At 44.5% G+C, this 16,787-nt stretch overlaps 1 protein-coding gene across 2 annotated transcripts; it reads right to left on the minus strand.

Annotated features, from left to right (window-relative positions):
* Positions 1 to 249: 249 nt before the first annotated feature.
* Positions 250 to 16,657, minus strand: LOC133638257 (ankyrin repeat and SOCS box protein 3-like). Of its 2 annotated transcripts, none has more exons than XM_062030680.1 (9): positions 16,253 to 16,413; positions 14,875 to 15,114; positions 14,615 to 14,770; positions 14,439 to 14,551; positions 12,919 to 13,051; positions 1,793 to 1,970; positions 1,192 to 1,728; positions 996 to 1,129; positions 250 to 925 (listed from the first exon to the last, which is right to left on the minus strand). In XM_062030680.1, exons 2-9 carry the CDS (start codon positions 15,080 to 15,082, stop codon positions 768 to 770), a joined length of 1,617 nt encoding a protein of 538 aa, XP_061886664.1. In that variant the 5' UTR covers positions 15,083 to 15,114; positions 16,253 to 16,413; the 3' UTR covers positions 250 to 767. The 2 variants fall into 2 exon arrangements, with proteins under 2 accessions (XP_061886664.1, XP_061886665.1); XM_062030681.1 differs by lacking the exon at positions 16,253 to 16,413 and adding an exon at positions 16,578 to 16,657 and having other exon boundaries at positions 251 to 925.
* Between the last annotated feature and the right edge of the window lie 130 nt (positions 16,658 to 16,787).

The raw sequence follows: 16,787 nt of genomic DNA on the forward strand, positions 1-16,787 counted from the left end.
CTATTGGGAAAGATGACAACAGGACATCTGCTGATTGGAGTAAGTGTTGCTCTGGTTTGTCTACAAATCGGGTGTTGCTGACAGTCTTCAAAGTAGCCCAAAGCTGCCACAAATGATTGGAGGATGCGAGAAGAACTGTGGACACTCTTGTGATTTGGAGAACCTCCGGCTGTCTGCCCTGCAGGATGAATTTAAGGACCAGTCATAGACAATTTAGCAATTTAAGCAAAGTTTATTTTCACTGGCATACAAAACATTGTAACTTGGATTGTTTCCCTGGCTTGGAGACTCTCCCGAAGGACACAACAAACTCCCTTCTTGTCTCTCATGGACACACACCTGTTGTTGTTGACTTTGGACTGACAACATCAAGGCCGCGGAACAGAGACACGCGGCAGGCTTACACACACACACATGTATCCACAAAAAATATACGCCACACACACACACCCCACCCCCCATCCAACGCCCTTGACGCGAATCCCTTAGAGGTGATGGACGGATGGGCAGCGCCTGAAGAGCTGCAGCCTGCCACCGTGGCCCCCACTCCCTCCCCTCTGTTGCAAGTCTCAAGATGTATGTTGTAATACGTTTGTAAAGAGACATTTTACCAAAGTATGCCTATAGACTGAATTCCTCTGCTCCAAATAAAGATGAAAAATGTGTTTACATAACGCCAGGCCACCAAAACAGCTTTTATTTGAACTTTCATAGCAGAAATAAACTCTGATTTGACCTGCTGATGATCATCACAAGCCAAGGAACATTTAGTCAGAAGGCTTGGGAATGTCCCTGAAGCAGAGAAAGTCCTGCAGGCACCGTGGCACGGGCAGCTGCTGGACACAGTCGGTCCTCATGACCACGTCTGGTCCCAACTGTTGTCGGACCTCCAGGCGGCACAGGTGGGCGAGACTGGGGACGGAGTCTGGATGGAGGAGAAGAAGAGATTTTGTTTGGAGCACTTTAGTAAAACATCATCTTAGCTTGCGGTGTACCAAAGTGGGGGTCTGGTTGCCACGTCTCCTCTGCCCGTCTCCGACCCAGAATGACTTTGTCAGCGTGCGACAAGGTGGACCAGTTGACAAAGTGCAGGAGATAGTTCACCACGTCACCGCGTGCCTCCCCCAGCCTGCAAGGCACAAAAGAGGGTGAAGCAGCAAAAAAAAGGCAGGACAAAGGAGACGAACATACAAGTTGGGCTGCAGCAGCAACGTTGGTTCGAGTCCCGCCTGCAGGACACGAGGCAGCCAATAGTTGGCGTACAGAACGTCACCCAGCGCCGCATGCAGCATGTCCCTCAGCTCCTGCTGCGTCATCACCCTCTTGCCCGCACGCCACGCCACTGCTGAGTCCTCACTTTCTGGGGGCGTGATCCACATGATGGACAACACCTCCTCCAGCAGGGGGCGCTTGTCAAAACCTACGATGCCCGTCCAATCATTCTCCTTCAGACGGGCGCCCGCCTCCAGCAGCACGCTAATCAACTGGATGGGAAAAGTACTTGGAGGATTGTGGCCAGTGAAGTGCGCCTCGTCTACGGCGGCGTCGAAAGGCGAGTGGAAGCCCAGGAGGTCGTCACAGTCTTGTCCATCGGGGCTGAAGCCTTCATTCAGAAGCAGCTTTAGAACCTCCAGCTCTTTCCCCTGGACCGCCGAGTAGACCGGACTCACCATGCCCTCGCCTCTATCACACCTGCGCTCCGTGACGGGTAACAGCCTCCTGACGATGCTGTGCACACCAACACAAGGTTACCATGGTGACAAATAGCATTTCAAGTTGAGTCCATCAGTACTTGCAATGGCCGAACTCGGCGGCGGCGTGGATGGGAAGTTGGGGCCAATGATTACTGCAGGTCATGTTGGGGTCGGCGCCGTGCTCCAACAGGACGTCCACGCAGGCGGCGTGACCCTCCTGGCAGGCAATCAGCAGCGGCGTGGCCATGTCACCCGCCTGCGTGTTCACGTTGGCACCTTCACATCACAACATGTTCTTGCTCGGTCAGGCATCAAAAAGCACGGACTCTTTGTGTGTTAGCCATGTGTCCACCTTTCCAAGATGGCCCAGGTGTTACACCTGAGCCAGGACAGGTGGTGCACTTTCAAACACACTCCAACTTAAGTTTCTCCAAACAAAATTGCTTTATTTGCAAGTGTTGTCCCGATATCAATATTTTGGTACCGGTACCAAAATGTATTTCAATACTTTTGTAAATAAAGGGGACCACAAAAAATGTCATTATTGTCTTTATTGTAACAAAAAATGTTAGTGTACATGAAACATATGTTTATTATTGTCATTTAGTCCTTAAATAAAATACTAGACAACTTGTCTTTTAGTAGTAAGTAAACAAACAAAGACTCCTAATTAGTCTGCTGACGTATGCAGTAACATATTGTGTCATTTATACACCTATTATGTTGAACACATTATGAGGGACAAACTGTAAAAATTGATTATTAATCTACTTGTTCATTTGCTGTTAATATCTGCTTATTTTCTGTTTTAACATGTTCCATCTACACTTCTGTTAAAATGTAATAATCACTTATTCTTCTCTTCTTTGATACTTGACATTAGTTTTGAATGATACCACAAATGTAGGTATCGATGCGATACCAAGTAGTTACAGGATCATACATTGGTCATATTCAAAGTCCTCATGTGTCCAGGGACATATTTACTGACTTTATAAACATAATATGAATTTAAAAAAAGGAAAAAGATGACAAAAATGTCGATATAATCATATTAGTATCGACTAGATACGCTCTTGTACTTGGTATCATTACAGTGGATGTCAGGTGTAGATCCAGCCATGGCATTTGTTTACATTGTGACGTCGGTACTAGTCATTGACAATCTTGACATTAGTGGACTAACCATCGGCTCTATTAAGCAAATAGTTGACTAGTCATTGACTATCTTAACGGAGACTTGGCTGAGCGCAAGTGTCCCGGACAGCGCGCTTCAACTGGAGGGCTTTCATCTCCTCCGCGCGGACCGAGACGCGGCGCTCTCTGGCAAAAAAAGAGGCGGGGCACTATGCTTCTTTATCAACAATAGCTGGTGCACAGACGTGACAGCGATTTTTAAACACTGTTCTTCTTCTCTGGAAAATTTCTTCATCCACTGTAAGCCCTTTTACTCACCGCGTGAGATTGTTTCATTCATTCTCGTGGCTGTTTACATCCCGCCCGGCGCGGACGTGCGTGACGCTCAGCGCGCGCTCGCAGTACAGATCTTACATGTCGAACGGTCTTTTCCTGACTCTCTTGTTATCTTGCTTGGTGACTTTAACAAGGGAAATTTGAGCCAGGAATTACCAAAGTATAGACAGTTTATTAAATGCCCGACCAGAGAGGAGAACACGCTGGATCACTGCTACACTACATTGAGCAAGGCTTTTCATGCAGTCCCGCGCGCTGCTCTTGGACTATCAGATCACGTGATGGTGCACTTAATCCCTTCATACAGACAGAGACTGAAACTGGCTAAACCTGTTATGAGGAACATTAAGTGTTTCACCGCCGAGTCTGTGGACGAGTTGCGTGCTTGTTGGGAAACGACAGACTGGGAGGCAATTGGAGCGGCCACGAACAATCTGGACGAGTATACGGACACTGTGACCTCATACATACAGTTCAATGAGGCGCGCGTCATTCCAATGCGCACCAGGGTTTGTTATAACAACGACAAGCCCTGGTTCACACCCAAGCTCCGACAGCTGCGCAAGAAGAAGGAGGCTGCGTGGAGAAGCGGGGACCGAAGTACATACAGAGAAGCGAAGTACCACTTCACCAGGGAAGTGGAGAAAGCTAAATCTGTGTACTCTAACCGTCTACAGGAACAGTTCCGCTCCAATGATTCTGCGGCAGTTTGGAGAGGTCTAAGGGCCCTTACGAACTAGAAGCCCAAAACCCCCCAGGCCCTGAATGACCAGACTCTCACTCAGGGCCTCAACACACATTACTGTCGTCATGAACGGCCTTCAGCTCATCAAAGCCATGCTCCCCCCACCATCACCCTCCCCACCAATGCCAGCACATCATTAAAGGAGTTAAAGGACTCAAAGGACTCCAATGACATCACAGGACTCCAAAAACACAATAAGACTGCAAAGACCCTCTCCATTAAAGAAGAGGATGTACGCCGGCAGTTCTTGAAGCTGAATACGCAGAAGGCCCCCGGGCCGGATGGTGTCTCCCCCTCCACTCTCAGACACTGTGCGGACCAGCTGGCTCCTGTCTTCACTGACATTTTTAACACCTCTCTGGAGCTATGCCGCGTGCCGTCCTGCTTTAAGACCTCTACCATTGTCCCTGTCCCCAAGAAAGCACGGATCACAGGACTAAATGACTACAGGCCGTCTGTGGTCATGAAGTCCTTTGAGCACTTGGTCCTGCCCCACCTCAAGGACATCACCGCCCCCCTCCTGGACCCACTGCAGTTCGCCTACAGAGCCAACAGGTCTGTGGATGATGCAGTGAACCTGGCCCTCCACTTCATCCTGGAGCATCTGGACTCCCCAGGAACCTACGCTAGGATCCTGTTTGTGGACTTCAGCTCTGCCTTCAACACCATCCTCCCTGGACTGCTACGAGACAAGCTCTACCAGCTCAGCGTGCCCGACTCCCTCTGCAGTTGGATTAATGACTTCCTGACAGACCGAAGACAGCACGTAAGGCTGGGGAAGATTGTCTCGGACAGTCGAACCACAAACACTGGTACTCCTCAGGGCTGTGTACTCTCCCCCTGGCTCTTCTCCCTGTATACAAACTGCTGCACCTCCAGTCACCAATCCGTAAAACTGCTCAAGTTTGCGGCTGACACCACCCTCATCGGGCTCATCTCGAATGGCGATGAGTCCGCCTACAGGAGAGAGGTGGACCGGCTGACGTCCTGGTGCAGCCTCAACAACCTGGAGCTGAACGCCCAGAAAACAGTGGAGATGATCATGGACTTCAGGAAAGTCACAGACCCACCCTGATTGACTCTCCCACCCCCGTCCCCATTGTGGACTCCTTCCGTTTCTTGGGCACCACCATCACCCAGGACCTCAAGTGGGAGCAGACCATCAGCTCCCTCATCAAGAAGGCCCAGCAGAGGATGTACTTCCTGCGGCAGCTGAGGAAACTTAAGGTGGCGACCGAGATGCTGGTGCAGTTTTACTCAGCCATCATAGAGTCCATCCTGACCTCCTCCATCACAGTGTGGTTCCCCGGCGCCACAGTCCAGGATAAGAATAGACTGCAGCGCATGGTACGTGCTGCTGAGAAGGTGATTGGCTGCAAGCTCCCATCCCTCCAGGACTTGTTCTCCTCCAGGACCAGGAGGCGTGTGGGTGGGATCACAGCAGACTCTTCTCACCCTGGACACACACTATTCTCCCCTCTCCCCTCAGGCAGGAGACTACGCTCCATCCAGACCCACACCTCCCGCCACCTGAATAGTTTTTTCCCCTCGGCCATCAGGCAAATGAACAAGAACTCCTAACAGTAGCTCCTTGAATTCCTTCTAAGTCTATCTGATAGCTCAGTTACAGCTCTTTTTATTACCAAATATGTGTTTTATGTTGCACGATTGCACCAAGAAAAATTCCTAGTTTGTGAACCCGTTCTCAAACAATGGCAATAAAACTATTCTGATTCTGATTCTGAACTGTTAGTCGAGTAGTCATTAACTATCTTGGCAATTAGTCAACTAGTCATCGACTATCAGAACGATTAGTCAACTAATAATTGACTAGTTTAAATATTAGTCGACAAATCATTGACTATCTTAGTGATTAGTCAACTAGTCGTTTTCATTCAAATAATCTGGAGGCACACCAGCAGCAGAAAACATGAAAAAATGAAAGTCAGCAGGAGATATTGACAGTAAAAAGTCGTTCTCGCAATTGTTGGATATGAATTCAAACCATGACCAAGCATGCATCACTATAGCTCTTGTCTCAAAGTAGGTGTACTGTCACCACAGCTAATATTTGTAAAAAAAATAACGTTTTCCAATTCGAACGTTAAATATCTTGTCTTTGCAGTCTATTCAATTGAAAATAAGTTGAAAATGATTTGCAAATCATTATATTCTCTTTTTATTTACCATTTACACAACCTGACAACTTCACTGCTTTTGGCTTTTGTGCATATTATTTATTATTATCCACTGATGATAATCCTAGTCAGCTAATCTCTCCCTTACATTTTGAAGTCAAGGGAAACTTGAAATAACATTTATATTTAATAGAACAATGACAGGTTCTATGGTTTTGAAAACTCACACTCTGGCTACTTTATATTACATTTTTCAGCACTATTTTGTAAAAAAAAAAATACATAAAAATAAAACATCCAACAGGACATTTTAAGTAGCCTTTAGCCCCCTTAATTAACCACTAGTTTGACACTTGATGAAAAACATTATTTGATGAAACAAAACATAAAGATGTAAATATTGTGGGCTTTCTGATCATGGAGTGCACCATCTACTGTGTTTCTGATCATGGAGTGCACCATCTACTGTGTTTGTGATCATGCAGTGCACCATCTACTGTGTTTCTGATCATAGAGTGCACCATCTACTGTGTTTGTGATCATGGAGTGCACCATCTACTGTGTTTGTGATCATGCAGTGCACCATCTACTGTGTTTCTGATCATGGAGTGCACCATCTACTGTGTTTGTGATCATGCAGTGCACCATCTACTGTGTTTGTGATCATGGAGAGCACCATCTACTGTGTTTGTGATCATGGAGAGCACCATCTACTGTGTTTGTGATCATGGAGTGCACCATCTACTGTGTTTGTGATCATGGAGTGCACCATCTACTGTGTTTCTGATCATGGAGTGCACCATCTACTGTGTTTGTGATCATGGAGTGCACCATCTACTGTGTTTCTGATCATGGAGTGCACCATCTACTGTGTTTCTGATCATGGAGTGCACCATCTACTGTGTTTCTGATCATGGAGTGCACCATCTACTGTGTTTGTGATCATGGAGTGCACCATCTACTGTGTTTGTGATCATGGAGTGCACCATCTACTGTGTTTGTGATCATGGAGTGCACCATCTACTGTGTTTCTGATCATGGAGTGCACCATCTACTGTGTTTGTGATCATGGAGTGCACCATCTACTGTGTTTCTGATCATGGAGTGCACCATCTACTGTGTTTCTGATCATGGAGTGCACCATCTACTGTGTTTCTGATCATGGAGTGCACCATCTACTGTGTTTCTGATCATGGAGTGCACCATCTACTGTGTTTGTGATCATGGAGTGCACCATCTACTGTGTTTCTGATTATGGAGTGCACCATCCACTGTGTTTCTGATCATGGAGTGCACCATCCACTGTGTTTGTGATCATGGAGTGCACCATGTACTGTGTTTGTGATCATGGAGTGCACCATCTACTGTGTTTGTGATCATGGAGTGCACCATCTACTGTGTTTCTGATCATGGAGTGCACCATGTACTGTGTTTGTGATCATGGAGTGCACCATCTACTGTGTTTGTGATCATGGAGTGCACCATCTACTGTGTTTCTGATCATGGAGTGCACCATCTACTGTGTTTGTGATCATGGAGTGCACCATCTACTGTGTTTGTGATCATGGAGTGCACCATCTACTGTGTTTGTGATCATGGAGTGCACCATCTACTGTGTTTCTGATCATGGAGTGCACCATCTACTGTGTTTCTGATCATGGAGTGCACCATCTACTGTGTTTGTGATCATGGAGTGCACCATCTACTGTGTTTGTGATCATGGAGTGCACCATCTACTGTGTTTGTGATCATGGAGAGCACCATCTACTGTGTTTGTGATCATGGAGTGCACCATCTACTGTGTTTGTGATCATGGAGTGCACCATCTACTGTGTTTGTGATCATGGAGTGCACCATCTACTGTGTTTCTGATCATGGAGTGCACCATCTACTGTGTTTCTGATCATGGAGTGCACCATCTACTGTGTTTGTGATCATGGAGTGCACCATCTACTGTGTTTCTGATCATGGAGTGCACCATCCACTGTGTTTCTGATCATGGAGTGCACCATCCACTGTGTTTCTGATCATGGAGTGCACCATCTACTGTGTTTCTGATCATGGAGTGCACCATCTACTGTGTTTCTGATCATGGAGTGCACCATCTACTGTGTTTCTGATCATGGAGTGCACCATCTACTGTGTTTCTGATCATGGAGTGCACCATCTACTGTGTTTGTGATCATGGAGTGCACCATCTACTGTGTTTCTGATTATGGAGTGCACCATCCACTGTGTTTCTGATCATGGAGTGCACCATCCACTGTGTTTCTGATCATGGAGTGCACCATGTACTGTGTTTGTGATCATGGAGTGCACCATCTACTGTGTTTGTGATCATGGAGTGCACCATCTACTGTGTTTGTGATCATGGAGTGCACCATGTACTGTGTTTGTGATCATGGAGTGCACCATCTACTGTGTTTGTGATCATGGAGTGCACCATCTACTGTGTTTCTGATCATGGAGTGCACCATCTACTGTGTTTGTGATCATGGAGTGCACCATCTACTGTGTTTGTGATCATGGAGTGCACCATCTACTGTGTTTGTGATCATGGAGTGCACCATCTACTGTGTTTCTGATCATGGAGTGCACCATCTACTGTGTTTGTGATCATGGAGTGCACCATCTACTGTGTTTCTGATCATGGAGTGCACCATCTACTGTGTTTCTGATCATGGAGTGCACCATCTACTGTGTTTGTGATCATGGAGTGCACCATCTACTGTGTTTCTGATCATGGAGTGCACCATCTACTGTGTTTGTGATCATGGAGTGCACCATCTACTGTGTTTGTGATCATGGAGTGCACCATCTACTGTGTTTGTGATCATGGAGTGCACCATCTACTGTGTTTCTGATCATGGAGTACACCATCTACTGTGTTTCTGATCATGGAGTGCACCATCTACTGTGTTTGTGATCATGGAGTGCACCATCTACTGTGTTTGTGATCATGGAGTGCACCATCTACTGTGTTTGTGATCATGGAGTGCACCATCTACTGTGTTTGTGATCATGGAGTGCACCATCTACTGTGTTTCTGATCATGGAGTGCACCATCTACTGTGTTTGTGATCATGGAGTGCACCATCTACTGTGTTTGTGATCATGGAGTGCACCATCTACTGTGTTTCTGATCATGGAGTGAACCATCTACTGTGTTTGTGATCATGGAGTGCACCATCTACTGTGTTTCTGATCATGGAGTGCACCATCTACTGTGTTTGTGATCATGGAGTGCACCATCTACTGTGTTTGTGATCATGGAGTGCACCATCTACTGTGTTTCTGATCATGGAGTGCACCATCTACTGTGTTTCTGATCATGGAGTACACCATCTACTGTGTTTCTGATCATGGAGTGCACCATCTACTGTGTTTCTGATCATGGAGTGCACCATCTACTGTGTTTCTGATCATGGAGTGCACCATCTACTGTGTTTCTGATCATGGAGTGCACCATCCACTGTGTTTGTGATCATGGAGTGCACCATCCACTGTGTTTCTGATCATGGAGTGCACCATCTACTGTGTTTCTGATCATGGAGTGCACCATCTACTGTGTTTCTGATCATGGAGTGCACCATCTACTGTGTTTGTGATCATGGAGTGCACCATCCACTGTGTTTCTGATCATGGAGTGCACCATCTACTGTGTTTGTGATCATGGAGTGCACCATCTACTGTGTTTGTGATCATGGAGTGCACCATCCACTGTGTTTGTGATCATGGAGTGCACCATCCACTGTGTTTCTGATCATGGAGTGCACCATCTACTGTGTTTGTGATCATGGAGTGCACCATCTACTGTGTTTCTGATCATGGAGTGCACCATCCACTGTGTTTGTGATCATGGAGTGCACCATCCACTGTGTTTGTGATCATGGAGTGCACCATCCACTGTGTTTGTGATCATGGAGTGCACCATCTACTGTGTTTCTGATCATGGAGTGCACCATCCACTGTGTTTGTGATCATGGAGTGCACCATCCACTGTGTTTGTGATCATGGAGTGCACCATCCACTGTGTTTGTGATCATGGAGTGCACCATCCACTGTGTTTGTGATCATGGAGTGCACCATCCACTGTGTTTCTGATCATGGAGTGCACCATCTACTGTGTTTCTGATCATGGAGTGCACCATCCACTGTGTTTCTGATCATGGAGTGCACCATCCACTGTGTTTGTGATCATGGAGTGCACCATCCACTGTGTTTCTGATCATGGAGTGCACCATCCACTGTGTTTGTGATCATGGAGTGCACCATCTACTGTGTTTCACGGTTGAGAAGACTGTCATGTGTGTACAGTAGGGGTGTAACAATACGTGCATTTGTATTGAACTGTTTCGGTACGGGGGTTCCGGTTCGGTTCGGAGGTGTACCGAACGAGTTTCCACACGGACATATTAAGTACGTTGTGTAAACGATGCACACCGAGGCACAACACACGGCATGCTAGCAGCAACCGGGCTAGGACAACGTGTAAAAGACCCTCCTGCCTTGTTAAGATCTCCCGTTTGGGAACACTTTGGCTGCGTGGTGCGATACAACAATGGAGGACGGAGGTTTGCCGACATTGTTCAGCAGCTGCTTCTGACAACACGTCAAACATGCTAACCCGTTTGAAGCGTCGCCATCGCATTCAAGCAGCCTCTCCTCGGCGAGTCAGGCAGGGCTAAAGCAATAACAAATGTTTTTATAGCAGCAGATTTAAGACCATATTGCATTAGGAACTAGATTTTGAGCCACTTCTATGGTGGAAGAACAATGAGCCCCATATATCCTCTTACTGCCAAGTTAGCCAGGCTGGGGGGGAAAGAAAAGTTCATGTGAGGCTGAGTTGACTTGAAACTGTTTAATGTTGCACTTTTTGTATGTAGAGGAAAAGTTTTGTCATTTTATTTCATCTGAGCAACAACTTGAGGCAGTTTAATGTTGATGAACGTGGACCCCGACTTAAACAAGTTGAAAAACTTATTGGGGTGTTACCATTTAGTGGTCAATTGTACGGAATATGTACTGTACTGTGCAATCTACTAATAAATATGTACTGTACTGTGCAATCTACTAATAAAAGTCTCAATCAATCAATCAAAAAAAGCACTTTATATGTAGAAAGGTTTTGTTAAGAAACCATTCTGAGCCTTATCTTATTTAGTTTTTGTTTTATATCTGTTGACCACATAAACCCTGGCAATGGACCCTGTGTGTATATATGTATGTTATGCCATTGTTTACACATTTGGTAAATAAATAACCAAAAAAAGTTTTTTTTGTTGTTTTCTTACTGTACCGAAAATGAAGCGAACCGTGACCTCTAAACCGAGGTACCTCCGAACCAAAATTTTTGTGTACTGTTACCCCCTAGTGCGGGGGTCGGCAACCCGCGGCTCTAGAGCCGCATGCGGCTCTTTAGCGCCGCCCTAGTGGCTCTCTGGAGATTTTTCAAAAATGTATGAAGAATGGAAAAAGATGAGGGGGAAAAAATCTATTTTTTTGTTTTAGTATGGTTTCTGTAGGAGGACAAACATGACACAAACCTCCGTAATTGTTATAAATCACACTGTTTATATTAAATATGCTTCACTGATTCAAGTATTTGGCGAGCGCCGTTTTGTCCTACTTATTTTGGCGGTCCTTGAACTCACCGTATAGTTTGTTTACATGCATAACTTTCTCCGACTTTCTAGGACGTGTTTTATGCCACTTCTTTTTCTGTCTCATTTTGTCCACCACACTTTTAACGTTGTGCGTGAATACACAAAGGTGAGTTTTGTTGATGTTATTGACTTGTGTGAAGTGCTAATCAGACATATTTGGTCACTGCATGACTGCAAGCTAATCGATGCTAACATGCTATTTAGGCTAGCTATATGTACATATTGCATCATTATGCCTCATTTGTAGCTATATTTGAGCTAATTTAGTTTCCTTTAAGTCCTCTTAATTAAATTTACATCTCATGACACATGTAATATGGCTTTTTATTTTTTGCGGCTCCAGACAGATTTGTTTTTGTTTTTTTGGTCCAATATGGCTCTTTCAACATTTTGGGTTGCCGACCCCTGCCCTAGTGCAAACAATTAAGGTATGTAAATAAACATTTCTGTGTAAATAAGTCATTTCACCAGGTATGTACACTACCGTTCAAAAGTTTGGGGTCACCCAAACAATTTAGTGGAATAGCCTTCATTTCTAAGAACAAGAATAGACTGTGGAGTTTCAGATGAAAGTTCTCTTTTTCTGGCCATTTTGAGCGTTTAATTGACCCCACAAGTGTGATGCTCCAGAAACTCAATCTGCTCAAAGGAAGGCCAGTTTTGTAGCTTCTGTAACGAGCTAAAGTGTTTTCAGATGTGTGAACATGATTGCACAAGGGTTTTCTAATCATCAATTAGCCTTCTGAGCCAATGAGCAAACACATTGTACCATTAGAACACTGGAGTGATAGTTGCTGGAAATGGGCCTCTATACACCTATGTAGATATTGCACCAAAAAGCAGACATTTGCAGCTAGAATAGTCATTTACCAAATTAGCAATGTATAGAGTGTATTTCTTTCAAGTTAAGACTAGTTTAAAGTTATATTCATTGAAAAGTACAGTGCTTTTCCTTCAAAAATAAGGACATTTACATGTGACCCCAAACTTTTGAATGGTAGTGTACCTGCGGCTTATATTCTGGTGCAGCTCATATATATAAAAATATATGTTCTTCTAAAATGTGGTTGTGGCCATTGCGCTCTATAGTCTGGAAAATACAGTGTATGATGATATATTGTTATTATGGTATTAAAAGACTATCAGGTTATACATTTTTGAGCATCACTAGCTGGATCTTGGCGGAGTTATGTACTTACCGGCCTCCACCAGGACCTTCAGGCATGTCCTCCGTTCATGCTGTGCTGCCAGGAAGAGAGGTGTGAGTCCGTCGTCATCGCGGGCCTCCAGGTGTGCCACGCGTGCCAGGATGCTGACCACTCCATCATGTCCCTACAAAAGACGAGCTTTTAGAGTGGAGCATATTTATATCGCATGTGAATATTACATAGTGAAGAGAGAGAAGTATCACTTGTTGATAGAAGGTGTGTTAATGTAAGCTAGCCAATTAATCACCTGGGTTACACTCAACTAGGCGTGTAGGGTATACCGGTACTAGTATAGTATTGCGGTACTAATGAATCAAAACGGTATGAAAAGTACCGGTTCGCCTTTTTTAAAAAAAAATTTTAACAGGCATGTTGGTGCGTTGTCGTCACGTCGTGTCATTGCTGGTTTTACGCACAGAGGAGCGTGTTCGGCAGCGCACACACACACAGAGTACTTACAAGCAGACACAGTGTGTAGACAGAAAAGGGAGAATGGACGCATTTTGGTGTAAAAAGTCAAGATAAAGGTGAAGTTATAACACTGAAACACCCTCAGGAAGAGCTGCTTTAACACATGGCTAGCTAAAACTAGTGTTTTAGCTACTTCTAAATCACTAATCCTTGCCTCCATGGCGACAAATAAAGTATGTTTCTTACAAGTATGATTATCACTGGAGGACGAGGAATAGCTAAACATGCTTTACTACACACCGTAGGAGGATACAATAGCTCACCGACGTCACAATGTAAACAAATGCCATGGGTGGATCTACACCTGACATCCACTGTAATGATACCAAGTACAGGAGCGTATCTAGTCGATACTACTATGATTACATTGATATTTTTTTATCGTCACAAAATATTTTTCCTTTTTTTAAATTCATATTATGTTTATAAAGTCAGTAAATACGTCCCTGGACACATGAGGACTTTGAATATGACCAATGTATGATCCTGTAACTACTTGGTATCACATCCATACCTAAATGTGTGGTATCATCCAAAACTAATGTCAAGTATCAAAGAAGAGAAGAATAAGTGATTATTACATTGTAACAGAAGTGTAGATAGAACATGTTGAAACAGAAAGTAAGCAGATATTAACAGTAAATGAACAAGTAGATTAATAATCAATTTTTACAGTTTGTCCCTCATAATGTGTACAAAATAATAGGTGTATAAATGACACAATATGTTACTGCATAGACTAATTAGGAGTCTTTGTTTGTTTACTTACTACTAAAAGACAAGTTGTCTAGTATGTTGACTATTTGATTTAAGGACTAAATGACAATAATAAACATATATAAAATAAACAATGACATTTTTTGGGCTCCCGTTTATTTAGAAAAGTATTAAAATACATGTTTGTACCGGGACAACCCAAGACAGAAGGAACTGGAACATTTAGGAAGAGAAAAGACAAGAATGATGTTGTCTCCCAGCACAAACCTGATTTCTATATTTGTTTGTGTGACCTAGTTCCAGAGGGGACTAGGACTACTCACCTTGAAAACAGCCTGATGAAGGCAGGTCCAGCAGGAAGAGGAGTGGGTGTTGTTGACCTGGGCACCTTTGTCCAGCAGCAGCTGCACCACATCCTGGTGGTTGCCGCTGACCGCTGCAGGAGCACAGCAGCCATGGTGAGTCAACACAAGAGGCTAACACACACCTGCTGGTTTACCTGCATACAGAGGACTGGACAGGTCGTTGGTGGACTGGTTGATGTTGGCGCCCGCTCTCAGGAGGATGCGGACCATCGCCAGGCAGCCTCGCTTTGCCGCCAGGTAGCAGGCGGACTCCCCCTCGTGAGTGGCAGAGTTGATGAAGGAAGGGCCGGCTGCAGACATAAAACACACATCTGCTATTTGAAATATCCAACATAAAAGGTTTTGCCAGGTTACATTGAATAGGTTTCTGGACTACTTCTATGTGTTCTGGTACCAGTCAGAGCGGCCGCCGACAGAATCTCCTTCAGGCAGCCCACAGAGCTGGCGGCGGCCGCCTCGTGCAGGGCCGTCCAGCCTCGGTTGTCGTGACAGTCCACACTGCGGCCCTCCCGGATCAGCTTCCGTAGAATCCTCCGGCAGCCGCCGCGAGTGGCCTTGGCCAGGCAGGACACCGTGTCGTCGTAGCACTCGGCGAAGTCCATGGCGTTGGTCCGCAACCTGACTCACCTGTGGTCTACAAGCGGAGTGCATAACTTTATTACAATTTTGGCCAGCTCCTTATCTGTTTTGAAGTAGCAGCTGCATTTCTTTCTGAGCGAGAGGGGGTGTTTTCTGTTTTCATACCCCAGTAACTCTATATTGTCAAGTACATACTTCAAAATATCAGAAACTCTGATGTCATCATTAAGAAAAGAGAGATGAAGCTTCAACTTCCTGTGGCAGTAAATCAAGGAGTATCACCCATATTTCATTTATTGCTAGAGACAAAAAAACTCATCTTCACCAAAAGGCCGAAATGTCCAAACTGGAGTGATAAGTAGTAACAACCTTGGGCTTGTGTTGGATCAGTCCAAGTCTTTGGAGGGTCACGGTCCACCACACCCAAAACTGTTTTTATCACCTCAGAAATATTTCTCAAGGGAGAAATTTGCTGTCAAAATAGGATGTGGAAATGATCATTCACACGTTCATTTCATCTGGTGTTGACTATTGCAGTTCTCTCTTTTCAACAAGTCAACTAAAGAGACTTCAGATGGTACAAAATGCAGCTGGCAGACTTTGGACCGCCGCACCCAGAACAGTCCATGTCACCCCCGTTTGATCCAGTCTTTATTGGCTTCCACTCACATTCAGTTGAGGATTTGAGTCCTGATTTGGCGTGGTGGTTCATCACTGACTTGTTATGCAACTACTCTTCACGGTCTTCAGGCCAGGGTCTTCTAAAGATCCCCAAAACTCCTTTTAAAAGCCGTGGAGACCTGGCATTCCAGGCTAGAGCTCCCAGACTCTGGAACAACTTGCACCAGTGATCTTGACCGTGTTGACACTTTGAAGAAACATTTGAAAACTTCTCTTTTTAGTAAAACTTTTAGTTAATGCACCTTTTAACTTGACATTTTTTATGATGTTGCTCTTTGAATGCCTTTTTTGTCCTTTGTGTTCTCTATTGTTTCCAAGGTTGTTGTTTTTTTTTACCTTATTTCCCCATTGTGGGGAAAATCCAGTCTAGCCTTCCCTGAAATAATTAACTCTCCTGGCCAAAGTCAAGGTTTACCTTACAGAGAAACAATGCTCAGTTGGAGCTATCTAAACTCCAATCATCATTTACATTTACTTTTTTCTCAACCCCCCATTGTTTACCTGTATCTCACCTTTTTTGTAAGGGGCGCCGGAAGTTGGCAGACCCATCAGCGATCCTGTTCTGTCTCCCTGTAATGTTTGATCCTGTTCTGTCTCCCTGTAATGTTTGTCTGATCTTGAATGGCATTGTGCTGAAAATTTTAATTTCCCCTCGGGGATTAATAAAGTATTTCTGATTCAGATTTTAGTTCGGCTTTAAATTCACAAACGATGAAGAGAATACACTTTTAACAAACCTGTATTTATTTTTAAACGCGTCTATCTTGGTTATTACTTTATTTCAAACAGCATTTTAACATACGTAAATACATAAATCAAATGAATTAAAAAACGTACCAAATATCCGCTGCGGTTGGAAAGAAAGTGAAGCGCAGACGGCTCTCATGTCGCACTTTTAAGACGTCACCCAAATACCGGAAGTGCAGCAAAGCACGTTTGTAGCTTTGTACTGTTTTTGTACTTATTTTGATTATTATTATTTCTCAATTGTTTGTAAATGTTGCAATTTATAAATAAAGGTTTATAAAATAAAATATTTTTAAAAAT

This window comes from Entelurus aequoreus, linkage group LG21 (genome assembly GCF_033978785.1).
Source record: "Entelurus aequoreus isolate RoL-2023_Sb linkage group LG21, RoL_Eaeq_v1.1, whole genome shotgun sequence".
Classification (NCBI taxonomy): Eukaryota; Metazoa; Chordata; class Actinopteri; order Syngnathiformes; family Syngnathidae; genus Entelurus; species Entelurus aequoreus.